Source organism: Hippopotamus amphibius, chromosome 1 (assembly GCF_030028045.1).
Source record: "Hippopotamus amphibius kiboko isolate mHipAmp2 chromosome 1, mHipAmp2.hap2, whole genome shotgun sequence".
Taxonomy (NCBI): Eukaryota; Metazoa; Chordata; class Mammalia; order Artiodactyla; family Hippopotamidae; genus Hippopotamus; species Hippopotamus amphibius.
In genome coordinates, this window is record NC_080186.1 from 46,182,797 (window position 1) to 46,208,679 (window position 25,883).

The window sequence follows — 25,883 nt, forward strand, 5'->3', positions numbered from 1 at the left end:
GTGTTAGCTCTTTTCTCCAGAACAAATAAAAATAAACCCAATCTAATGTCATCTACTACTAATATGAGCTTAACAAAAAATTTTTACAACTCAATTGTGACTAAAAATATTTCAATACTGAATAATAAAAATTCCTATGATAATAATGAGAATGAGAAATACAAACTGAAAAAAGAAACCAAAACTCCCTAGAAGGATGGTGAGAAAAAACATCTGCTCTTGAAAATGAAACACAACTTTCTCAGCAATTTCTCCACAATGTAGAAGCCTCAGGCTGAAATGTCCCTCGTATCTGAATTTTCCAGGTACCTGAATGCTCGTTTCTTTATGTGCCCAACTTTATTCTTCTTTCATTTTTTTTTTTTAAATGAAAACCTTGGTAAAATGTACTACACATTCCTGACCTTTCTTAAACAGAACATACTGTAACCTTTTCTTGAGTGTGGCATCAGTAAAAACAGCCTCTCAGGGGCACGCAGCATATGCAGCTGTTTCACGTTGCCCTACACAAACTGGCCAGCCTGCTTTGCTTTTAAAGTTCTCCTGCCCCCTGCTTTACAAACCCTGAGCTACCTGTCACTTCTCACTATTGTCAAATGTGGTTGCCTCCAACAGCTAGCTCATCACCCCATGTTTGGACTACTACAAAACAATCTGCTAGGAAACCTAATATTAAAATTTATTTGAGTTATGTGTTTTAAAAAAACAAGCTAAAACACACATGAGTGAAATGCATAATCTTGAGCGCATTAAATGTATGGGGTGTTTTGAAAGGTATTTTTAATGAAATGTATTTTAATCCTATGTATTTTACTTCTCATTTCTCTCTGGTGTTCCAAATAAGAAAAATTTCCTCGAAAACTGAACTCCAGGCATGAAAAGTATTACTGAACTAAATCTTTCTAAATATAATAGTTCTCATTAAAACATTTTCATCTTCACACTTAAATTCAAGTAAAATATTATATGACATTTGAGCAGTAAGCACAAAGATGTGCAGTACATTGATGTCTGTTATTTGGGTTGTATTACAGTTGAAACTCTTTCCTCAACTTGTTAAAACAACATTTACTTTTCTAATACTGTAATTGGTTTCAAATTTTAAGCTAATAGCATTATTATGTTGTATAAAGCTGTCACTACCTACTATGATTTCACTAGAATACACACTCATTGACACACAAAAGGTACCTCCTTCATGCCAAATTACATTCATTCTAATAGCAAATGGCCAGGTAATTCACAAGGTGAGAACCAACTGTCAGATGAACTCTTAAGCCTAATTTGCAAAGGAGATACATACATACTAGTTTATAAAGAAATTCTTATTTCAAAATTAATCTTTCAGATTCCCTATTTTTCATTTACTTTCAACTGATTTTTGGAATTATTTTATTTTTTAACTCTAAAACTTTTAAATAGATTCCACTTTTTTCTAATTTAACAAACCACAGCAAATCAGAAACTACAAGTCATGTATTCAAGTCACAAATAATAACTAAAATTTACTTATTTGATATTTACTCCACACTCAAATGAGCTAGGACTGTGTATTTTAAGGAGAAAAGGGCACGAATTTTAATATAAAACCTTAATATATCATATAATATATAACATTATATATATATAATGCATTATAATTTTAATTCATGTATAACTACCCACTTAATACCAAAGGGAAAAGAGAGTCAGCAATGAGTTACAGTGTTATAAATTAATGTGATTTTTATGTGATTTATATATACTGTAGCAAGACCAACTTTGGGGCTCTTAACACAAAAGCAATGAAACCTTGCAAACACTTCTGACAAAATACTTCTAGAAAGACTCCACAATAAAACAGGAACAAAACAACAACTTCACAATATTGGTGAGATCACAGTATTAAATGTCACATTTAGGAATACTAATTATTACAGCACTAGACACTAAGTAAGGTATTTCTACCTATTGAAATCTCCTTGCAAAAAAATCCATTTTAGTATTTTCTAAAGACAAAGCAAGGAGACTTGATAACAAATAAGGCATATTTCACAACTGTTAAATTTTAAAAGGTGCCTACGAAATAAAAAAAAAAAGAAACAAACAAACAAACAAACAAAAGGTGCCTACAGGGACTTCCCTGGTGGCCCAGTGGTTAAGACTCCGCACCCCCAATGCAGCGGGCCCGGGTTCGCTCCCTGGTCAGGGCACTAGATCCTATGCACTGCAAGTAAAGATCCTGCATGTGGCAAGTAAAGATCCCACATGCAGCAACAAAGACCCGGTGCAGCCAAATAACATAAATATTAAAAAAAAAAGTGCCTTCAATGGTTCCCAGTTCTAAATTCTACTAACTCTCTGGACAGGACCACAATTCTTAAAGGACCAACTCTCTCCTAGCCCTGTAGAGGGCAGAACCAGGGGGCATGCCCAGGGGGGCTGACATTAGCCATATAAGAAACACTGACGAATTCTGTGGGGGGAATGAATTGGGAGATTGGGATTGCCGTATATACGTTACTAATAAGAAAAAAAATACCAAATTGTACACTCTAAATATATGCAGTTTATTGTATCTTAACTGTATCTCAATAAAAGTTCTTAAAAAAAAAAAAGAAACTGAAGAATTCTGACAGTGGGGGTGTTAAACACCTGGATAAGTTATTTACAGCAGCTGTGAAATCACACTTTCTTTGATAATAGAACAGACTCCTATCTGCCATGGAAAGGTTTTAAAGTAATGCTATTCAAAATTAAAACTGGATAACTTTTCAAAGTCCCATCCAGACCCAGAGACCAAGAATTACATCTACGTCTACATCTACATCCAACAATACTAGTAACAACCAAACACAACTTTCTGCAATGCAATACTTTTACTTTACCGGAGGATATTTAAAAAGTGGCTTTCTGTGCAGTTTTATGTGTTCTGTTAGATATCTGGGTCTTTTTTTATCTGCATTCTCCTTGCTGGTACTGAACCAGAAGTAAACTGTTTTTACTTCCCAAATTTTAATTTTTAAACCAAATACTAATTACAGCATGATCCCAAATTACTAAACTGATTTACCTAACTACACGACCTTGGGAAGTCACTTCTTGTAAAATGAGAGGCTTGCACAGAGATCCACCAGAACATAACCTCCACGTTTATGTTCATCCCTCTATTCCCAATCCCGGGACCTGGAGGCATGAAATGTTTACCAAGTGAGAGGATCATTCCTGTCCCCAAACGACGAATATAAAATAAATGTAATCATTTTTCTTTCCTAACAATTAAAGTTTAATCTGTATATTCCCAAATGTTTTTTTTTTATTGGAATATAATTGCTTTACACTCGTACCAGTTTTTGAGGTACACCAAGGTCAATCATCTGTATTTATACACATATCCCCATATCTCCTCCCTCCCTTGACTCCCCCCCACCCAAATGTTTTTAAGAGGACACTAAACTGAAATTTCCTGTGGGGCAAATAGAAATTTATATAATTTCAAACAAGGTACTCATTTTTTAGAAATAAAACAAGTAGATTATATAAGAGCTGACAATTTTCACCCTGTTTGTTACACTTCCCTTTTCTTCAACCCATTACCGTGTCTTGTCCCTTTTTCATGTGAAAGGCAGGGAGCTGGTAGGGAGAAAGCGCACAGGACTTGCAGTGAGTGGGCCTGGGTTCTAGTCCCCTCTGTTCCATTAACTGGCTCTGTGGGGAGACGTCACTTCCCCTTTGGGGCCTGCAAGGTTGCATTTGTAAAACAAGGGAGCTGAACTAATCATTAATTTCTAAAGTCTTCTACTTTAAAAATCTACAATTCTCCTTTCATTCTACCCATTATCCCATTCCTAATGCCTTGAATCAGCCCTTGCCAGCCACATCATTCCTAGACTTGTACAGGAGCCTCCAAATCTGTCTTTCCCTCTTTACTTTTCCTTCTTATCTTAAAAAGAATTCAATCCTAAAACCACGAGTTAAGCAGAATGAAAAGAAGTCAGAGAGACCAGGTTCAAATTCAGACTTTGCCACTAGCTAAGCATAGCTCTAAAATGGTACTATTATTAACTATCTCACTGGGGATTAAATAAAATGTATAAAGCACCTAACAGAGTGCCTGACACACTACAGATGATCAACAATGATTAGTACTTCTCCCTATTTCCCAAGATCAAATGCCTTAGGTTCGCACTGTCTACAGCAAGGCTGACCAACAAGCTGCACAGGAAGCATGCAAGAAAATTTGTAAAACCACGGGGCAAAAACTGGATTAAACATCCTCACCAGGCTCCTGTGTGCCAGGAAAGTGTCTCCCTGTATCCTTGTCAATACTCTTCTGGGTAAAGCCCAGTTACCAGCTCCTCGTGAACTCTCAAAATTAAATGGTGCAGTCAAATCCACAGGTCAAGAGGATTTGAAAACTTGACACGATTCTTCAAAAAGTCATAGATTCTCTGGATTTTACGTGAAAGCAAACTCCTCAGCCTGTCATTTACGTGAAAGGAAGCCAGTGCCAATTCTTAGTATTTAAATGAACAGGCAGTACAGCTAATGTTATAGTACTACCAAGCATTATAATTTATTTTGATTTTCCAATTCTAGGAAATTAAAAGGTGTGACAAAAGAAAAAAAGAGTAAAATTTTTCACAAAATGAGGATACACTGAACTTTGTAGAGCCATACAAGCATCTTCAGAAAAAAAGTAATGGCTTTCTTCTCAATTTCAAAACTGGATCAAAACTAGAAGGAAGGGACTTCCCTGGTGGTGCAGTGGTTAAGCACGTGCCTGCCAATGCAGGGGACATGGGTTTGAGCCCTGGTCCAGGAAGATCCCACATGCCATGGAGCAGTTAAGCCGGTGTACCACAACTACTGAGCCCAGATGCCACAACTACTGACGCCTGGGTGCCTAAAGGCCGTGCTTTGCAACAAGAGAAGCCACCACAATGAGAAGCCTGAGCGCAGCAACGAAGACCCAATGCAGCCAAAAATAAGCAAACAAACAACCCCCCCCCCGCCCCCAAGAAACTAGAAGGAACGAGGAGAGGAGTGATGAGGACCTGCAAAGAGAAGCTCATTTCTTAAAGTGACTTAAATACAGTTATTTAAATATATGGGAATTTTTTCCCAAACTAGGACTAATTACAACCTCTACTTCCATACACTAGTCAATGATACAGTTGAGTTACTGGGTAACAGAGGGCAATCAATCAAGTGTATGGAAGTCTGGAAACCAAAGAGATCTTCTCAAGAAATCTGGTTTTTTTGAAGTGCCACCTTCTTTCCCAAGTTACTTCAGCCCAAGGAACTGCTGCAAAAGCATATAACTAAAAATACAGAACATTATCTAGGAAAAAATTCTTTCAGGAGGCTTAGCTTCATTAAGAATTCTCCAAATTCACATCTCTACTAAAAAAACCCAAACCACTAGAGTAGGCCAATCTGCTCTACTGGACCCTTGAAATGTACATGCAGCGAATCGGACCAAAACGCCTACCATGAGCTGCCATTTTTCTGCAAAGCAATTATTTACAAGCACTGTTGCTTCTGGTTAATGCTTTTTAAAAAATGAAAGGCAAAGTCTTTTCTCCCCCCAGGTTCTTTGCTCACATCTCTAATAAACAGAAAGGAATCGTCTCCACCCAGACTTGAGATCTCTGATCAAAGCCTTTCGTCTAGACAGCCCTTTCTCCTTAACAGACTCCGCCAGTCCCATTATCTTGCACCCTGTCCCTGTCCCTCTACATAGCACCCTCGGTATCGCTACAATCCCTTTCTCCAGTCTAGCTTTCCCTCATTTCTGACTTAATCGATAACCAGTACTCTTCTTCCCCAAACTTGGTCCCAGCTTCACCCTCCAACTCCAGTCCCATCACTGCCTAACCCCTCCTCAGTTGACCCCTGCCGTGGCCTCTTATCTCTAACTTCTCTCAGTCTAATCTCCAAGGCTTTAATATCTGACCTTATCAACGACGCCCCCCACCCCCCCGAACTTTGCTGCAGCTGATCCCCTCTCCCACCTCATATCAATTCTTGTCATTCCCGGCCTCTACCCAGTCCCTCTTCATTTCAGACCCTGACCAATCTCCTCTCTTTCCGGTGCTTGTCTGAAACCCAAACCCCATTCCTAACCTCAGGTCCTCCTCTGACCCTAGCAAAGGCCACTACGTTGACTGGCCCACCCCACTTTTTCTCTGACTCTGAACCTGGTGCCTCCACCCACTCCTTCAGTGAAACCCTGGGCCACGAAATGTCGGGCCTTCGCCTAGTCTACTAGTACCCCATTTCTGACTCCCGCGATACACGCGTCCTCCCCATCACACACTCCAGGCCAATGTGTCTGTCTTCTCCCATCTCGGATGCCAGCCTTAGACCCTCCTCCCCATCCCCGACCTGGGCCTGCCCGGTTGGTAAGCTCAGCTCAAAGCCCGGAGACCCCCTCCTCACCCTGTCGCGCAGCCCTGCCCTGCATCCCTAACTCCCATTCGGCCCCTCCCCGCACTTGACCCCAGTCCAGTGACCTCCATCCCGACGAGCCCGGTGCTCCATCCCCCCCGCCTCCGTGCCTCCCCCGCCCCACGCGCCCTCCGCACTCCAAGCCCAGCGGGGTGTGTCCCCTCCCCACGGAACTCCAGCCCGCTGGTCTCTCCCGCGGGGATCATGGGTCTCCGCTCCTCACCTCCGCGTCCACCACCTCGTGGTAGGCGGGCGGGGGGTCGAAGCCGCCGCCGCCTCCGGTGTTCCCGCCGCGGGAGGAGCCGCCCCCGCCGTCACCGCCGCCGTCGCCCCGCGAGCCCCCGCCGGGCCCGGGGCTGGGGCCGCCGCCGCTGTCCATGGGCTCGTAGCCGCCGTAGTCGAGGCCCGGCCGCTCGTTGGTGAGCAGCGCCACGGCCTCGTTGATGTCGTTCTTGGCCAGGCGCAGGGCCTTGCGGATGGTGGCGGGATCCGAGAAACCCATGCACAGCAGCGTGGTCATGTGCTGCTCCTCCTCCGATTCCATGGCTCGGGCCTCCGGGCCGCGCCGGCCGGCGGGCTGCGAAGCTGCGGGTCCCGGGCCTGGCGCGCCGCGCGGCGCTGCCTCCGCGCCGTCCCCGCGCCCGGGCGGGCCCCTGCGCTCCTGGGCTGCGCGCTCCGCGGCCGCCGGGCCAGGCTGGGCGCGGGCGTGGGCGCCCCGAGCCGAGCGACGGCGGTGGGGCGCTCAGGCGCGGCGGCGGCCCGGCCCAGCCCTGCGCGCCGCCATGTTGGCCTCCTCCTCCGCCTCCGCCCCCGCCCCCGCCTCCTCCGGCCTGCGGGGCCGCGCCTCCGCGCCCGGAAGCCGCACCGGCGGCCGCGGGGCCCGCAGGTCACGGGTGAGGCTTGGGGGGTGCGCTTGCTTGCTTGCTTGCTTTTTTCTAAACAGGGGCGACAAGGGAGGGCCGCGCCGCGGAGCGTCTGTAGGGTGAAAGGGCCGCCGCGAGGCCCGGGCGGAGGCGAGGGAGGTTCTCCGCCGTCGCCGGCGCCCGCCCATTCCTCCAGCAACAGGTTCCCGCGGGAGCGGGCGGGGCGGGAGCAGACGGCAGCTGGCGGCGCGGAACGTCCCCAAAGTCCGCGAGCCGGCGATCCTGCCCGGCCCCGACAGCGGTTCCCTCCTCACCTCCCCGGAGCCGCCGCCGCACTCCCGCTCCCGGACTCGCTGGCGGCCCGGAACGCACCCAGCCTAAACGCAGCGCGCTCGCCTGCTGCTGTAACCCACCCCCGACCTGGCCAGACTTGCACCGCGGTCCTGAAGGAAGTCCTCCAGCCACGATGCCTGCCATACCCTTAAGCGCCCGCTTAAATGCATGCCCAAACCTGGCAAGTCGACCCACCCGATCTGAAATGCACCCCCGCATACTCTTGACCCAAATCCCTCCAACTTTCGCTGAAATCACCCTAAACTGGTTGAAGTGAATTCCCAGCCCTAGTTGAATTTTCCTTCCGGCACTGACTGACCACCAGCTACCCCCAGCCAACCTGACCGGACTCTACCGAACTCATGCCAAAATCCCCTGAGAGTCTGAAACATATTTTTACAACCCGAACTCCAAATCCCAGTGCTTTCTGTGAAAACCTCCAAAAACTCCAGAATGCATCACCCTCCTTCAGCCTCCGACTCATTCCAACACCTTGCACCTCTGTTTCCCTCCTGATGCTCACCCACCTACTCACATCCTACTGCACCCTTTGGCTCAGGATTCTGTCTTCGTTCTGCCTTTTGAGGGGAAACTGCACCCCCTCTTGTGCCCTTTGGGGAAGAGGATCGCACCCCTGTTGGTTTCCACCTTTGAGCAGTCCCCTTCCCCATCAAAGCCCTGCTTTCTTTGCTTTCTCTTTCCACTTTTAGCATTAGCAGGGCGGGGGCCATATCTTTAGTCCACTGGCTCTACCATCTAAGCTCTGGTCCTTGCTATTTTCCCCCTTCAGTTTCCTTTAATGCTTCTCCCAAGTTCTTCCCCACCCTCTTCCAAGATCCTGATGCTTTTTTCCATATTTCACTACCTTCTAATAGTTAGTTCATTTCCTAATCCCCTAACCCTGGTTTCTTCCTGAACCCTGAAGTCCACCATCTAACTTCTCTCATCCCATTCAAATCCCTCCTGTTGCCAATCCAGGCACTCACTAAAACCCCCATTTACCCCAAATCTTAAATTAGAGGTAGCACCCAGAAGTTTTTCTCTGCACTGTCTCTATTAGCATCCTTTTCCCTGGACTGTGAGCCCTTCTTGTCTAATTCTTGCTACATACATTTATAAACACCAGCAATTTGATTTACAGGGTGAATTTATCACTGTTGTTTACATTTAAATGAAGTAACTGTATTTGTTGTATTGATTAAAGACTAGATTATAGACCAAAGACTAGGACTGATATGCAAAGGAAGTAAAGTCTCTTAATTTGTTCACCAAAATAGCAAAACTCTTTTCTTACATTTCTGAACAACAACAAAAAAGAACCTGCTAAGGGAAAATGCCTATAATTGGATCAGGTCACAATGTGTATATTAAAATAAAATTTTATTAAGTGTTATCAACTTCTACGTACTCAGTAACATTTTAGATGTTTATCTGTGGCATATGAAGAACAAAAGTAAACAAAGTCAACCCAAGCGTACCTGCCAAGGTATTTAATTTTTTCAGCAAATATATGCTTAGTATTTGTCAGTTGCCAAGTACTGTTCTTGGCACTGGTGATGCAACTCTAAACAAAGTAGACAAAATTTGTTGATGGCAAAGTGATGACATTCAATTTTGCCCTGTGTTTAAAGAGTTAATTCGGTGACCAAATTAAGAAATGAGTTATAAGGGAAGAGAAAGTAGCAGGTAAAGAAAAAAATTGTTTGCCACTGAAATTCAAAATAGAACTCAAGAGGTAATGAGACCGAGCTGACCAATTCAGATGGCACATAAAAAGACTCATCAACAGTGGCAGAGTTATAGAACATGACAGAGGAAGCTGTGCTGAACTGAGAAGAGGAAGCAGAGAAGGAAGCAGACAAAAACAAAGTCTGTGATAAAAACTGGAAAGGAGCCACAGAAGGCTACAAAAAACAAGGAAGGCCATTTTTGAACCGGATCCTGTTGTGACTGAAAAGCCAGAGTGTCATTTGAGGATGCAAGTAGTATAATCACACTTTTTTGCATGTAAGGAAGCAAATGAGCACTTTAAACTCTGTTGAATTGGGATAGCAAGAGAGGGGCCTATGGTATAAATATTCATACCTTTACTTACATTTTCATTTTTATTGCAATAAAATCTTGAAAATGTTAAAGAACCCTCCTCCAAATGAATATTTAATTCACATTTATCCTTATTTAGAAGTTTTTAGAAGAAAAAGAAATAGCTTGGTCTATAAGAGAGGTATAATGGACTGTCTCAAAGATAAGGTATGAGGGGTTTCTAATAATAATAAGTAATTAAAAAAACATTTATTGTCTATTTTGAGCCAGGCTGAGGACTAGGGAGACAACTGTGAGCAAAACATGCATAGCTTCTGCCCTTTCAGGCTTTAAAGGAAGATAGAAAAATAAGCAGTAATCATAAAGTATGATAGATGCTTTGTTAGGGGAGTTTCAGGAAGTAAGGAGCAAATTTCTTGCCCTCTACGGGCATAAATTACCAAATTACCAAATCTAAGAAATATAGAAAGTTTTCCAAAGTAAATGATATTTAAACAATAATATGATAGAAAGTAAGAAAACCAGGAAAAGGAATATAAGATAAGGGGAGAGAGTCCCAAAGAATAGGAACAGCATGTGCAAAGGCCATGCTGGAGTGGGTAAGAGGGAAGCAATTTAGGGGAATTAAAATTCAGTAGAGTGTGACTGGAGTGTAGGGTTCTAGAGAGGTAGCAGCGAGAAAGGAATCTAGAAACCTGGACAGACGCTAGATCTGAGAGGGCCCTTTAAACTGGGATAAGGGGTTTAAACTTTATTCTGAGGGAATGGGAAGCCACTGAAACATTTACATAAAGGAGAGAGGTGATGAATGTTATTTAAATTTTTTTTAAAAATTTATTTATTATTTTTCTAGGGGGTACACCAAGTTCAACCATCCGCTTCTACACACATATCGCCGCATTCCCTCCCTCCCCCAACTCCCTCCCCCACCCTCCCTCGAGTCCCCCCCATCCTCCCCCTCCCAGTCCTCTAAGACATCTTCCATCCTGGAGTTGAACTCCCTTTGTTATACAACAACTTCCCACTGGCTATCTATTTTACAGTTGGTAGTATGTATATGTCTGTGCTACTCTCTCGCTTCGTCTCAGCTTCCCCTTCCCCTTTTAAAAGATCAGCCTAACTGCAGTGTAGAGAATGGTGTAAAAGAGAGGAAGAGTGAAGGTAGGGAATCCATTTAGGAGACAGGACCAGTTAGCTTTCCTAGGTGACCTTGAAATGAAAGAGTTGAGTTGTTTTCTTATCCAGTCTACAATATTTCTCTTTTTGTTCTTGGTTTCTGGCAGTTTTACTATGATGTGTGTATGGGTGGTTTTCTTTGTACTTGCTTTCAATGGAGTTTGCAGAGACTTAAATATGTGGCTTGGGATCTTTCATAGCTTGGAAAATTCTTGGCTATTGTTTCTTTGTATTCTTTCTGTTCCATTCTCTCTCTCTCCTCCTGTGACTTCGATTAAATGAACATGAGGCTCTTTTCACTGAATCATATCTGTGTCCTGTGCTTGTTTCTGCGTGTTTTATTCTTTTATCTCTGCGCTTTGGTCTAGATTTTTTTTTCTGTCCTTTAGTTCACAAGTTCTCTCTTCAGCTACATCTTATCTGCTAAGTCTATCTATTGAGTTCTCAATTTAAGTTATTGTATATTTAAATTCTATAATTTCACTTTAATTCTTATGTCTTTCACATTTTTCTGAAATTCTTTATCTTGTTATTTCATTTCTTGAACATATTAATTGCAGCTGTTTTATCGTTGGTGTCTGATAACTTCCATATCTAAGCTTCTGTGAGTCTGTTTCTGTTGTCTCATTTTTCTCTTGATTACCAATCAATTCTTGTATTTTTATAAGCATAATTAAAAATTTTTTTTCTGGGCATTAAATTTTATATATTATATATTGTTTAAAAACTATATAGATGACCTGAGGTTCTAGATGATGTTATCATCCTTACAAGTGGATTTATTTTATCTTCTGGCAGGGAATTGGGAGTAGGGATGATAAAGAAAGTAATCTAATGAAGAATTAGGTTTTTTTGGAAGCCAGACATCAATCTTCGTGGTGACTGGCCTACTTTTGGACCACCTTTACTCCTAGTTTTGGTTATATATTGTTGTATCTCAAAACACCCCAACACTTGTGGCTTTAAACAATAATGACTTATCATTTCTCATAATTCTCTGAGTTGATTGGATAGTTCTGCTCCATTTGGTATTGACTGGGATCAGTCATAAAGCTCCATTCACCTGAGAGCTTGGCGGGGGTATTTTGGTGTCCTCCCACATGGCCCCTCTCTACGTATAATGTCCCCTCCTTCAGGGCTTCTCCACATGGCCTATTTCTCCGTTGGGATAACCTGGGCTTCCTTATGCTGGGTTCTAAGAGGGAGAATTTCAAAAGTGCAAACCCTAGTGAGCAAGTGCTTATCAAATCTATGTTTGTGTCGCTTTTACGGTTGTACTATTGATGAAGACAAATCACGTGACCAAGCCCAGACCCAATGTAAAGAGAACCACCCAAAGGCATAAATATTGGAAGGTGTGTTTCATTGAGGAGGGCCACCAATGTAACAGATTACCACACCAAATGAAAGCTTGGGATGTTTATCCAGGCCCTTCTTCTTGATTTCCAATTTTTGTCATCTCAGTTCTGTAAGACTGCCCAAAGCTTTCCTCAGCTTCTCAGCCTCTTGGTTGCTGATGAAGAATCAGCAAACGCATGAAAGGGAAAAGCATGATGGTGATGGGCTTCCTCTCTTAACTTCCTTTCTCTTTGGGATTTTGCCCTTCAAGTTCTCACTTGGAAACTTTCCAGTGCCTTTAAAGTTTTTTTTTTTAATTAATTAGTTAATTTTATTTTTTATTTATTGGCTGTGTTGGGTCTTCGTTGCTGCACACGGGCTTTCTCTAGTTGTGGAGATGGGGGCTACTTTTCATTGCAGCGCATGGGCTTCTTATTGCGGGGGCTTCTTATTGCGGTGACTTCTCTTGTTGGCGAGCACAGGCTCTAGGCACGCAGGCTTCAGTAGTTGTGGCACGTGGGCTCAATAGTTGTGGCTCGTGGGCTCTAGAGCTCAGGCTCAGTAGCTGTGGTACACAGGTTTAGTTGCTCTGCGGCATGTGGGATTTTCCTGGACCACGGCTCAAACCCATGTCCCCTGCATTGGCAGGCAGATTCTTAACCACCGCGCCACGAGGGAAGCCCCAGTGTCTTTAAATAGGTATTTTTTTCTATTCTGCCCAGCTTGTCTAGTCATTCTCCGTAAGAAGTATGGTCTTAAGCAGGTCTGTCATTGCTGGAAGCAGAAATCCCATAGAATGAAAGAAAATGGATAAAAGTACTTTAAGGTAGGGAGTAAAAGGAGCAGATCATGACAGAGAAGGAGATTTTCCAAGACTGGAAGAGGTTAGTATTTTGTACATTCCATGAGGAGGAAAAGCCTTGCCTTGTTACCTCACAATGCCCCAAGAAGTAGAAAGAGCTCAAAGAGAAATGACTGCCTGGGGTCCGCAGCATCTCCAGCCTCCACAAAATTCTCCAGTCTCCAGCAGGGCAGAGAAGTAGCAGAACCATCTTCCCTTGGAGGACCTTAGTTTGTGTGGGCTTATACTGTGATTTTTTTCAATGTTATCTAGTATAGAGAGATCAGAGGGCCCTTCTTGATGCTTTAGACTACAGAAGACCTCTGCAACTTATATAAATCCACCCCCAACCCCTGCAGTAGGGGAAGGAGTCCCAGTTATCACTGTAATTCAACATTTCAGCGCTTTGGAAAATGGAGTTTTAGGTGAGCTTTAAATTATTTCAGAAAAAATAAAGTAAAATGGTATTTAATTTACCAGATTTTGATGGATGCAAATTCATACCCTTCGTATACATTAAAAAATTAGTAAAAACAGCCACCAGAAAATTGGCATCAATGGCCATACCTTGAATACTCTACTTGGGCATTGATTTTTTCTTTTTTTTTTTTTTTTGGTAACAGCTTTATTAAGATGTAATTCATATACCATGCAGTTCACAATTCAATGTTTTTTAATATATTCATGGGTTTGTACAACTATCACCACAGTCAATTTTCGAACATTTTCATTACCTAAAAAAGAAACTGTTCCCTTTAGCTATCATTATTCTATATCCTTATTCTCCCCAGTGTTGAACAAACACAAATCTACTTTGTCTCTATAGATTTGCCTATTCTAGAAAATTCATTTAAGTGGAATCTTATAATATGTTGCCTTTTTGTCTGGCTTCTTTTACTTAGTATACTGTTTCCAAGCTTCATCCATGTTATGTAGCATGTATCAGTACTTCATTCCATTTTATGGCTAATATTTCATTATATGAATATACCACCTTTTGTTTATCCCATCTTGATGGACATGTCAATTGTTTCTACTGTTAGGGTATTATGAATAATGCTTCTATAACCACTTATGTAAAAGTTTTTGTGTGGTCATATGTTTTCATTTCTCTTGGGTGTATACCTAAGAGTGGAATTGCTGGGTCAAATGTTAACTCTATGTTTAACTTTTTGAGGAATTGCCAAATTGTTTCCAAAATAGCCTAACCCCAATTTCAGCAGTATATTAGGGTCTGATTTCTTTGCATTTTCTCTACCAATTATTATAAGCTGACTTTTTGATTATAGCCATCCTAGTGGGCGTAAAGTGGTATCTCATGGTTTTGATTTGCATTTCCCTGATGACCAGTGATATTGAGCATCTGTTCATGGGCTTATTGGTCATTTGTATATCTTCTTTGGAGAAAGGTCTATTCAAGTCCTTTTCTTCTTTTCAAATTGGGTTGTCTTTTTATTATTAAGCTGAAAGAGTTCTTTTATATTCTAGGTCCAAATCATTTACCAGATGTATAATTTGCAGATATTTTCTCCCATTCTGTAGGTGTGTTTTCGCTTTGTTGGTAGTGTCCTTTGAAGCACTTTTAAATTTTGATGAAGTCCAATTTATCTTTTTTTTCTTTTGTTGTCGTGCTTTTGGTGTCATGTCCAAGAAATCATTGCCAAATCCAATGTCATGAAGTTTTTCATTGATATTTTCTTCTAAGAATTTTATATTTTTAGCTCTTACATTTAGGTCTTTGATCCATTTTGAGTTAATTTGTGTATATGGTGTGAAATAAAGGACCAATTTCATTCTTTTGCATTTAGCTATCTAGTCATCCCAATTCTCTTTGTTGAAAAGACTATTATTTCCCCACTGAATGGTCTTGCATCATTAAACACAGACACAGTTAAACGTAGACACATGGGTTTATTTCTGGAATCTCATTTCTATTTCATTGATCTATATGTTTATCTTTATGCTTATACCACACTCTCTTGATTATTGTTCCTTTTTAGTAAGATTTAAAATCAAGTGTGAGTCCTCCAACTTGGTTCTTCTTTTTCAAGATTGTTTTGCCATTCTGGGTTCCCTGAAATTATATATTAATTTTAGAATCAGCTTGTCAATTTCTACAAGAAAGTCAGCTGGAATCCTGATAGGAAGTGCACTGAATCTGTAGACAAATTTGGGGAGTATTATCATCTTAACAACATTGTCTTTCAATCCATGAACATGGGATGTCTTTCCATTTATTTATATCTTCTTTAATTTCTTTCAGCACTGTTTTCTACTTTTCAGAGTACCCTTGTACTCCTTTTGAGAGATTTATACCTAAATATTTTACTCTTTTTGATGCTATTGTAAATGGAGTTGTTTTATTAATTTCATATTTGGATTATTTGAATGCAAATGTATAGAAATACAATTGAATTTTACATATTGCTCCTGTAACCTACAACCTTGCCGAACCTGTTTACTAATTCTAATAGTTTCCTAATGTATGTCTTAGGATTTTCTATATGCAAGATCATGTTTTCTGTGAATATAAATAGTTTTATTTCTTTCTTTCCAATCTGGATGCCTTTTGTTTATTTCCTTGCCTAATTGCTCTGGCTAGAACCACCAGTACGGTCAGTGTTGGATAGGGTGGCAATAGCAGCCATCCTTGTCTTGTTCCTAATCTTAGGAGGAAAGCATGCAGTCTTTCACCATTAAGTATGATGTTCTCTGTGGCTTTTTCATATATAGCTTTTATTTATGTTGAGATAATTTCCTTTCATTCCTAGTTTGTTGAGTGTTTTATCATGAAAGGGTGTTGGATTTTGTCAAATTCTTTTTCTTTGTATATTGAGGTAAGTATGTGGTTGTGTTTTTTATTCTATTAATCTGGTCCACTGCTTTAATTGATTTTCAGGTGTTAAACCAATCTTACATTCTGGGATAAATCCCACTTTATCATGGTGATACTACTTTATATATGTTACTGGATTTAGTTTGCTAATATTTTGTTTAAAAACACAGTGATAATGTTGTGGAAAGAAAGCAGTTACTTTTAGTGGAATCAAGATTATTTACTGCAAAAAAAAAATCAGTATGAAAAAATGGAGAAAGCTAGAAGAAGAAAGAGGAAAGGTAATTTTTAAGTTCAAGACTCCTCCCACCATTTAGTAAAAAAAGCATATTGCCAAATGGGGAGTCATTTAAAAGTTAATGTGCTGTCTTTCCTCACTTAAGAAGATGATGCACCTCACCTCATGGCAGTCCAGCTTAGCTTTTCGTTATTTTCCAGCAGCAAGCGATGGGTTTCCTGATCCCCCATGACTAATGGGCAGATCTATCCCCTGCGTGTGCAAGTTGATTCCACTGCTTCCACTTTGGGAGGCTTTTCACTTGTAGTAGATGAGCTAAGAATCCAGCAGTCCACAACATAAGGAAATGCATGCAATCATATTGTGGAGTGAATGGGAGACACGGAAGATAAGGCCAAGGTTTTGACTGCCAAACTGAGGAGTTTTCCTGAATTTGGTAGGCAGTGAGCAGCCATTAAATGTTTTGAGTCTGGGAATGACATGATTGAAGATGTACTTTAAGAGGATTAAATTGGCATTAGTGTCTTGAACATAAGAGATCAAATAAACAGCTGTGGGGTGAGACTGAAAAGAAGTATGCAGAAGTAAGATAGACTCTTTAGGATTTGGCAATTGGATTTGATGATCAAGGAAAAGGAAAGACTCCTAGATTTTAAGACTAGCTGATCTGAAGTCAGGATTCAACCAGAAGGGAAGATGATAACTTAGGCTTTAGATGCATTGACATTTAATTAGGAAAGTTTGCCTGCAGACTTCCCCAATCATATCACATGTGTACAACTAGGAATAAAATAGTTAAAGCTGATGAGCATTTACAAGGAAAGGAGACTGGTGCTATTTAATTTGGAAAGTGAAAAGATCTAACAAAAAGAGAAAGATGAAAGGACTCATTTCTCTGATGACCTAGTTCCTGGCCTTTAGCTCAACATATTTACCTACACAGGACACTGCATCGAAGCTCAAGAAAGCAAAGCTTTTTCAGGCAGAAGCACCCCAAGCACAGACTCCCATTTTTATTCCACTGCTCCTTGTTTTCATCTCCCTGCTCCTTGTTCTCATCTCCCTGCTCCTAGGTAGCTGGCTCTGTACTCCAGCCTTCCATATTGTGGCTAATCTGCCTGTGACCTCTTGACTATAGTAATATTTGACTCCCCTTCCTGCATGTTAGATCCCTCTGTCTATGGTTCAGATTTCAGCAATCTCACAGTTTCCAGTAAAAGACTTCCTCTGCCAGGTCAGACCTTCAGAACCCTCCTGCTCAAGCTGACCTCAGAATTTCTGTCAGGAGGTAGAAATTGGGCACTTAATTATATTTTCTGAAGAATATACAGTCATAATGTAACAGCTTGCAATTCTCTGACTGATTAAAATTTTGAATAAGGAATATGTTTACCTTGATAGAAATGTTGAAACTCAGCTGTTGAAAAGAGAAAAATGGACTCCCCTCTCTGTAGCTGAAAACTCAGGATTCTAGGCTTTTATTTCCTCTGAAACCAAGTGGACCTGGCTGTCAGGCTTCAGCTTAATTTCAATATGATTTAAAAGTCTGTTTCATTTCCCTGATGTTGACTCACTAGTCTGGATTAATTTTCCAGGGTGTTGTGCTAATTATAGGCTAGTGGAACTAATGGACTAAATCAAAATGGCAACAAGTGAAAAAAGTAGCAGAGCACTCTGGGTTCTGCAGGGATGCAAATCTATTTATAACTTCACAACAGTATGGTTACTATTAATTAGGAAGTATTGCAGTGACCCTCAATTTTCAAAGGCGTCCACCTTCATTTTCTACTTAATCTTTCCCATCTATTACTGCATCCATTTTATGTGGAGGGTGGAGCTAATGAATTACTTGCCTGAAGTCATGTCTGTGGGAAAGCCAAAATTATACTTTAAACGTTATGAATAATAATAAAAATAATATATTTGTGGAGCATTTGCAGTTTTCAAAAGGTTTCCTCCCTTTTCATTTAATTTACACTTACTAAGCACCCCTAAGAAGGTTTCCTGTTGGTTAGTTTGAAGAGAGCAGAAAAGGGCTTCCTAGGTGGCGCAATGGTTACGAATCTGCCTGCCAATGCAGAGGTCACGGGTTCGATCCCAGCTCCAGGAAGATCCCACATGCCACGGAGCAACTAAGCCCGTGTGCCAAAAAAAAAAAAAAAAGAGAGCAGAAAAGAAGAGAGTTCGGTTGACAGCGGTCTTAGTTAGATTTGAATACAAGTTGTTGTTCAGGAGTCCAGAGTTCTAAGTTGTATGATTTTCACTCTCCATCACTTCTTTCCGTTAGGTTTTCTTGGCCTTTGAGGATCCACAGGGCAAACATTCAGTTACATTAACCTTTCATTTTATGAGTCTCTAGTTTTGTTCCATCCAAATCTCAAGTGTAGAAGAATCAAGTGCCACAAGAGACCTCAATTTTAAAAAGTTGAGATAATCCACAGATTGTTACGCTAGAATGCTGGAAGAAAATCTTCCAAAAGTGGAAGGGGTTCCAGTGACCACTATGAACCGTAATTGCAGTACACCAGCTCCCCTCCCTTTCCCCACACAGCAGCCTGGGCCTTTGCTGCCTTCGCAGGCCCAGAGTGTCCAGACACTCTACATTTGACCTCCCAGAACCTTTTATAATCCCACAAGCAGAGAATTATACACTGCGATGGGTTCCAAAAGGTCATGGAGTCTAACATCATCACCTTACAGATGAAGAAGCTGAGACTCAGCAAATTGAAGTGATTTTTCCAATCCCACAGCTAGTAGTTGTCAGAAGTGGGGTGAAAACCTTGCAGACTTTTGCTTAGGTAGAAAAGGAACCTATGACGACAGTTACTGTCTCACTAAAGCTGTGTTTGCCACAGCAACCTGGTGAATTAGCCACACAGAGAGCAGTTCCCAAAATGTCTTCACAGATGCTCTTTGACACAGAGTCCTGTGGTCATATTACTTGGCCCAGTTGGGAATTAATAAGACTAATTTGAAGACTCTAGAAAGTCTCATGGGAAAGAATTTTGTTTACTCGAGCATTTCTCAAATTATTCCATTATTTTTCTAAGTCAAAGAAAACGTAGAAAGAGCCTGTGTAAATGGTGCTCCTTTGAATACGTTGAAGAATAAATAAATGGTACCTGTTGAAATGGGGCAGCCACAAGCAGGGTGAAAGCTTACTGCTTAGTTCTTAGCTATGTGTTATTTTATCTTTACAGCGCCTTAGGAACAGGTATTATTATTCCTACTTACAGATGGGCTCGAGACTCTGGTTGCATGTGACAGACTGAACTCAAACTTGCTTAAATGCAAAGCGGGGCTTATCGGTTCATGTAACTGAGAAGCTTGGAATATTGAAACTCACAAGGTTCTTTCTCTCCTACCTCTGCTTCTCTCTGTTTGCAAAGTCTATTCATTCATTTTACAGACAGATGTCCTCATAAGAATGAAGACATGGCTGAACACAGCTTAAGTTCATATCCTAACTTCTCTGCAGCCAGAGGGAAAAGGATTTTTCCCCTGCCAGTACCACTTAGCAAGATCCTGGGGAGGGACTCTATTGGTGGGTGAGGGTCCTGTGCCCCTCCGCTGTCCACCTCTATGGCTAGGAAAATAGGTACTGTGATTTGTTTAGACTGAGTCTCCTGCTCTCTCCTGTAGACAAGGAAGATACCTTTTCTTATGATTTTTTTCATCTCTATTGGAGTATAATTGCTATACAATATTGTGTTAGTTTCTGCTGTACAACAAAGTGAATCAGCTATATGTATATATATATCCCCATAACCCCTCCCTCAGGAAGATACATTTTCAAAAGACTTGAAAAGGACTCAGACAAACAATAGTCAGTCTGAAAGTTAAAAAACCTGTCTCAGGTCATGTAGCCAATAAGTGGCAGAACTGGGATTTGAATCCAGCTCTGTCTGACTCCAAAGCCTCTCTCTCTGTCTGTCTCTGTCTTTCTGTCTCTCTCTCACTATATATTTTTTTCCCTGTATACTTTGCTGTTTCAATAAGATATAATCTTCAGTCTTAAGGAAGGAGTAGTCTCATAGAAAAGATGCACAACCCTGTAGAATTAGTGGCGAAAGTTGCAAGAAACAATGGGCATTTGGAGATTGGAGAGATCACGTCTCAATTATAATCTCCAGAGCCAGTGCTATGAATTCTTTTGGGATTATGGGCACTTTTGAAGATCTCATGAACCCTGTGAACATTTCCCCTCAAAATACTCTCACACATACATGCACACAATTTTCTATGCATTTTTTGCATGCATTTAAAAAGCGTTCATGGACTCCTGTAAGCTCACCCTTCGATTTCCAAGGTACTTAAGACTTTAAGAATTATTGCTTTGAAAATGTACTTATCTAGAAGAACGAGTTCAGAAATCGAGGCTTGCTGTAGAATGTTGGTACGACCAACCTTAGATGTCGGTCCTTCAATATTAGCAAGGAGGGCCCCAGGAGCCCAAGTCAGAGCCATGCAGAGAGAGGAAAGGCACAGGAAATAGTGTGTTCTTTGGAACAAACTTAGGGGCGCATCAATAAACAAATAAACGGTACTTGTTAAATGAGGCAATCACAAGGTGGGAACGATTGTTAGAAGTTACTACTACTATTTTTAGTATAAACAATAGAATCATAACCATCTAATTTGACCTCATTTTAAAGAAAAAGAAAGATGGAGAGGGTAAAGAGATGTACGCGAGGACACACAACTGAAGATCTGTAACAACCAAACAGGGTTCACCAGGTGCTCTTGGCCAGTGCTCTTTCTTTCTGCCATGTCACCACATAATCACACCATAAATAAGGAAGAAGATAAATATAAATAATAGCATTCACTTATTTCAGCACTCCTCCCACTTTGTTATAACTGTTTCAACTGTTTGTTTTCTCAACCAGACTGTAAACTCCATGAGAGCAGAACCTACGTCTGCTTAATGATTCACTGGTCCATCCCCAGGACCTAGCTCATAGGAGACACTCAGTAAACACCTCTCTCCCCTGAATGACTGAAGAACAACTGAACAGCAGGAATTCCATTCCTAGAGATGTAATATATCCCTTGCTGTTTATATAATTTCTGATGTGGCTTCTGTCACTCCACCCTTGTTTTCTCCCTTGGCACCCTCTGCAATTTCCCAGCGCTCCTGACTCATGCCAAGGAAGCCTCTGCCTTCCATACATTATAAATGCACATGAACGTCTAACTCCTGGTTGACTGATTGATGGAGCCCTGGAAATGCAGTGCTCACTTCCCTCCAGACTCTCACTGGGTAAGTTCTAGATCCCTGGGAAACACTCCTCTGGCTTGCCTAAGAGAGGACCAGCCCACCCCATAGAAAGTACCACTTCCTCCTCCTCATTAATGGATGCTACCAGGGAGATAGGTCTTTTCTAAATTTCCTTGAAACGCAGGCCAGCTTCGATAAAAGTAAAAGTGTTCCCTGCTGTTTATTTTTATTTTTTTAATAAATGTATTTATTTATTTATTTTGCTGGCTGTGTTGGGTCTTTTTTGCTGTGTGCAGGCTTTCTTTAGTTGCGGTGAGTGGGGGCTACTCTTAGTTGTGGTACGCGGGCTCCTCATTGCCGTGGCTTCTCTTGTTGCGGAGCATGGGCTCTAGGTGCGTGGGCTTCAGTAGTTGCAGCACATGGGCTCAATAGTTGTGGTTCATGGGCTCAGTTGCTCTGAGGCAAGTGGGATCTTCCTGGGGCAGGGATCGAACCTGTGTCCCCTGCATTGGCAGGCAGATTCTTAACCACTGCGCCACCTAGGAAGCCGTCCCCACTGTTTATTAATCAAACCAAATATCCTTAGTCGTTTGGCAGAAGGTAGTTATGTATGCTGTGCTATGTCTGTCAGTAGGTAGTTTGTGTCTAATGAATCCAAAGGAAATGTTTGTGTGATGTACTTTTAATTTACTGAAGGATATGTGTTCAAACCTTTGCAAATTTACACTGAAATTAATTTTCAAGGTCCACATAACCACAGCTCTGTCAAATCTTCCTTTAAAACACACTTCCTTTAAAGTGTGACTAACCATGATAAATTACACATATTTATAAATGTCATCTCTCATAGTGTTGTTGTGAAACTTAAAGAGAATGAAGTGTGAAAACCACCCAGCACCATGCTTGGCATATCAGTTGCCTTTCCTCTTATTCTATTTCCAGCTCTTAGGGTGGTAGAAGGCAAAACAGATGAAATTCCTATCTGTATGGGCTAGGAATGGTTTTGGCTGTAAATAACAGGAAACTCATCATAACAGCTTAAGAAATAGGAGCTTTTTCCCTCACATAACACTGAATCTGATGGATTCTGCTGGTTTGGTTTTAGTCTGGGAGCCCAATAAATCCACAGCCAGTAGCTACTCAATTCTCTTGGCCTTTGCCTCATACATATTGCCTCATGGTTCCAAAATGGTTACTGCAGCTCCAGACATTATATTCATATCTGAGACAGGAAGGAAGGAAGGAAGGATAAAAGCCCTATATAGTCCTTTCATTAGGAAAACAAACAGCTTTTTCAGATCACTCTCTACCCCCCCAAGCGGTTTCATGTCTCATTGGCAAATCAGCCTCACTGGAAGTTGAGAGAATGAGTGCTTAGCTCTTTCAGCCTTTATAGTGGACATAGACAGGGAGAGGTGGTCAGAAATGGGTCTTCAGTCAGCTAACTTGAAATATTGCCACACCGAAGCTTTTCGTATGACCCTTAATTGTTTTGCAGAACTGAGGGAGAGAGTTGAGGGTCACTTAGTAAGATTCAACTTTGCTTTCTCCTCTTTGTCTGACTAAAGACCCAGTTTAGCATAGTTGGATTCCATCTGGGACATCTATGGGTCTGTTAAGGTGCAGAGTAAGAGGGGTGCTGGAGCTGGCTCTTCCCATCTCAGGAGAGCCAATTGTTAAATTTTTAGGAATGTTGTGAGCCAGCTGATAATCACAGTCATTATTAAAATTGAATTACATCAACTTAAAATTAAATAAGTTATTTTGGAAAGGTCATAAATACTCAAAAAAACTCACAACTTCCTAACATTTTATTACATTTTACCTCTAACTATACTCTTGAAGTTATTTATTCCTGCTATATCTGTATGACATTCTAAAAATGTGCTACTGTGCGTTTCTTCTCATCTCTGTGTTTAGTGACAACTTGTCGGTAGCTTTAAATTGGCCGTGGTGGGAGTATTTACACCACAGAAATCAGCTAATGCCACAGATCTGATTTTTTTTTTTTTTAAAGGTAGTGAGTTAGACATTTATCAGCACTCCGTTGTGCAGTCCTAGAAAACAATAATTTGGAGAGAGGACAGATAGGCATGGACATTTGAAGTAAGTAGGTAGGCATTTTAAAACAATTTTCAGAGCCCTGCCAGAACCCTGCACACAAAGGGATGGTTCCCTGTGTTTCAGACCAACACAATAGGAAGGCATTCTATAGACTGCTTACTTTTTGCAGGGATGCAAAGAGAAGTGAAATTTTCTCAGCCCCTGGTTCTTAAGAGTCATCTTCAACCATACTGTTCTCCTTCATAGCCACTTTATCATTAATAAACACCCATTGCATACCTACTATTGGTTAGATTCTGAGTTTAACCAAGCAATATTAAATATGGTCTCTGTTCTCAAGGAGCTTATGATTAAACTGGAATATACACAGAAAAAAATATGAAGTCTATTCTTTTGTTCTAAATGTTCCATGCTTTTTCTTCGCAGCACTTATCTTGATTTGTATCACTCTCTGTCTCTGAGTGTGTGTGTATCTATATCTATCTATCTATCTATCTATCTATCTATCTATCTATCTATCATCTATTTAATGCTGTGTCTTCATCTAGACTGTAAGTTCCATTAGGAAAGGCGATTGCATCTCTTTTGTTCGCAGCTGTGTCCTGTAACTACACAGTGCCTTCAAAATAGTACATAATTAATGTTTGTTGAATGCATAAGTGAATGAATGAAATGAAATGAATAGTGTGGACAATAAGAATTGTAGGAGGTAAGAGGAAGGAACACTTACCAATGACTGGAATGGTTGGGAAAGCTTTACGGACGTTCTAAGACTTTAGTAGGATACTGAAGGAAGGGTAAGGCATAAATAAGGTACATAGCATCTTCAACACAAGGACTTGTATGGCTGGAGTGGAAAGTTTATTCCCTTTTTCTGAGGTTGGAGCAAACTCACTGGAGTTGGCAGGTTGGGGTCACCAGGGTTATATTCGTTGAACTTGAACTGTGGTGTTACTTGGACCCAAAGGAGAAAAATGTAACTTAAGAAGCAAATGAAGATTAGGGTTGAGGAGGGAACTCAAGGTTGAGAGAAAAGAACAATATCTAACTAGTTTCCCAGCTGCCATTCTTGCTTTTCTACCCATTCTCCACAAAGAAACCAGAGCAATCTTTTAAAAATGTAAATAAATCAACCAGTATCTCTTCATGAACTTAGATGAAAAAACACTCAGCAAAATATTAGCATATTGGATGCATTTTATTGTATGTCAATTATATCTCAGTAAAAGTTCTTAAAAATATTAGCATATTGGATCCAGCAATGTACAAAAAAATTATATACTACAACAAAATGGGGTTTATTCCAGGAATGCAGGCTGGTTCGATATCTGAAAATCAATCAATGTAACCCACCATATTAGCAGGCTAAAGAAAATTCACAAGTCATAACAATTGATGCAGAAAAAACATTTGACAAAATTCAATACACAATCATGAAAACTCTCCAACAAAATAGAAATAGAGGGAACTTCTCAACTTGATAAGGAGCGTCTACAAAAAAATTCTGCAGGTAGCATTATACTTAATGGTGAAAAACTAAGTGCTTTTCCCCTAAGATTAGGAAAAAGGCAAGTATGCTCACTCTTATCACTCTTATTCAACATAGTACTAGAAATTCTAGCCTGCACAATAAATCAAGAAAAAAAAAATGACATATGTACTTGACAGGAAGAAATAAAACTGTCTTGATCTGCAGACAATATGATTGTCTATGTAGACACCCCCAAGGAATCTATAAAAGAAATTCCCCAATACAAAACAGAAAAATTCTAGCTCTCTCCGCCATCTTTCCATGCAACAATAATGGTGTGCATGAATGTCCTGACTGATGCTCTCAAGAGCATCAACAATGCCTAAAAGAGAGGCAAATGACAGGCTCTTATTAGGCCATGCTCCAAAGTCATTGTCAGGTTTCTAACTGTGATGATGCAGCATGGTTACATTGGCGAATTTGAAATCATCGGTGATCACAGGGCTGGGGAAATTGCTGTGAATCTCATAGGCAGGCTAAATAAGTGTGGAGTGATCAGTCCCAGATTTGAGGTGCAACTCAAAGATCTAGAAAGATGCTCCTGTCCCATCGGTTTGGTTTCATTGTACTGACAACCTCAGCTGGCGGCAGAGACCATGAAGAAGCAAGATGAAAATACACAGGAGGGAAAAACCTTGGATACTTTCTCTAGGGATGTAATACACAGGCGCAAATAGAATGCCCCAGAGGAATAAATAAAAATCCTAGTACAAATAAGTTAACAAGGTAGCAGCTTATTAGATGAACACACCAGGAAAATCTATATACAAACAAAAAATATGTGGAAGGGGAAGCTGGGATGAAGTGAGAGTAGCATAGACATAGATACACTACCAACTGTAAAATAGATAGCTAGTGGGAAGTTGCTGCATAACAAAGGGAGATGAACTTGATGATGGGTGATGCCTTAGAGGGCCAGGACGGGGGGTGGGGGGGTGGGGGGGGAGGGAGTTGTGGGAGGGAGGGG

The 25,883-nt window shown here is 41.0% G+C and overlaps 1 protein-coding gene and 1 pseudogene across 5 annotated transcripts in view; one reads left to right on the forward strand and one right to left on the reverse strand.

Moving 5' to 3' along the window:
• USP24 (ubiquitin specific peptidase 24) overlaps window positions 1–6,995 on the reverse strand; it is a 139,858-nt gene extending 132,863 nt beyond the window's left edge. For 3 of the 5 annotated variants that reach the window (XM_057712031.1, XM_057712041.1, XM_057712021.1), the window contains exon 1: window positions 6,656–6,994. In XM_057712031.1, coding sequence (XP_057568014.1) covers window positions 6,656–6,976 — 321 coding nt within the window. In that variant the 5' untranslated portion in view covers window positions 6,977–6,994. Of the gene's footprint in view, window positions 1–6,655 lie in introns of all 5 variants that reach the window. The other 2 variants (XR_009049695.1, XR_009049696.1) reach the window with 1 other exon arrangement.
• An 18,193-nt stretch (window positions 6,996–25,188) lies between these two features.
• On the forward strand, window positions 25,189–25,668 carry LOC130860352 (40S ribosomal protein S15a-like; annotated as a pseudogene).
• Window positions 25,669–25,883: the final 215 nt, after the last annotated feature.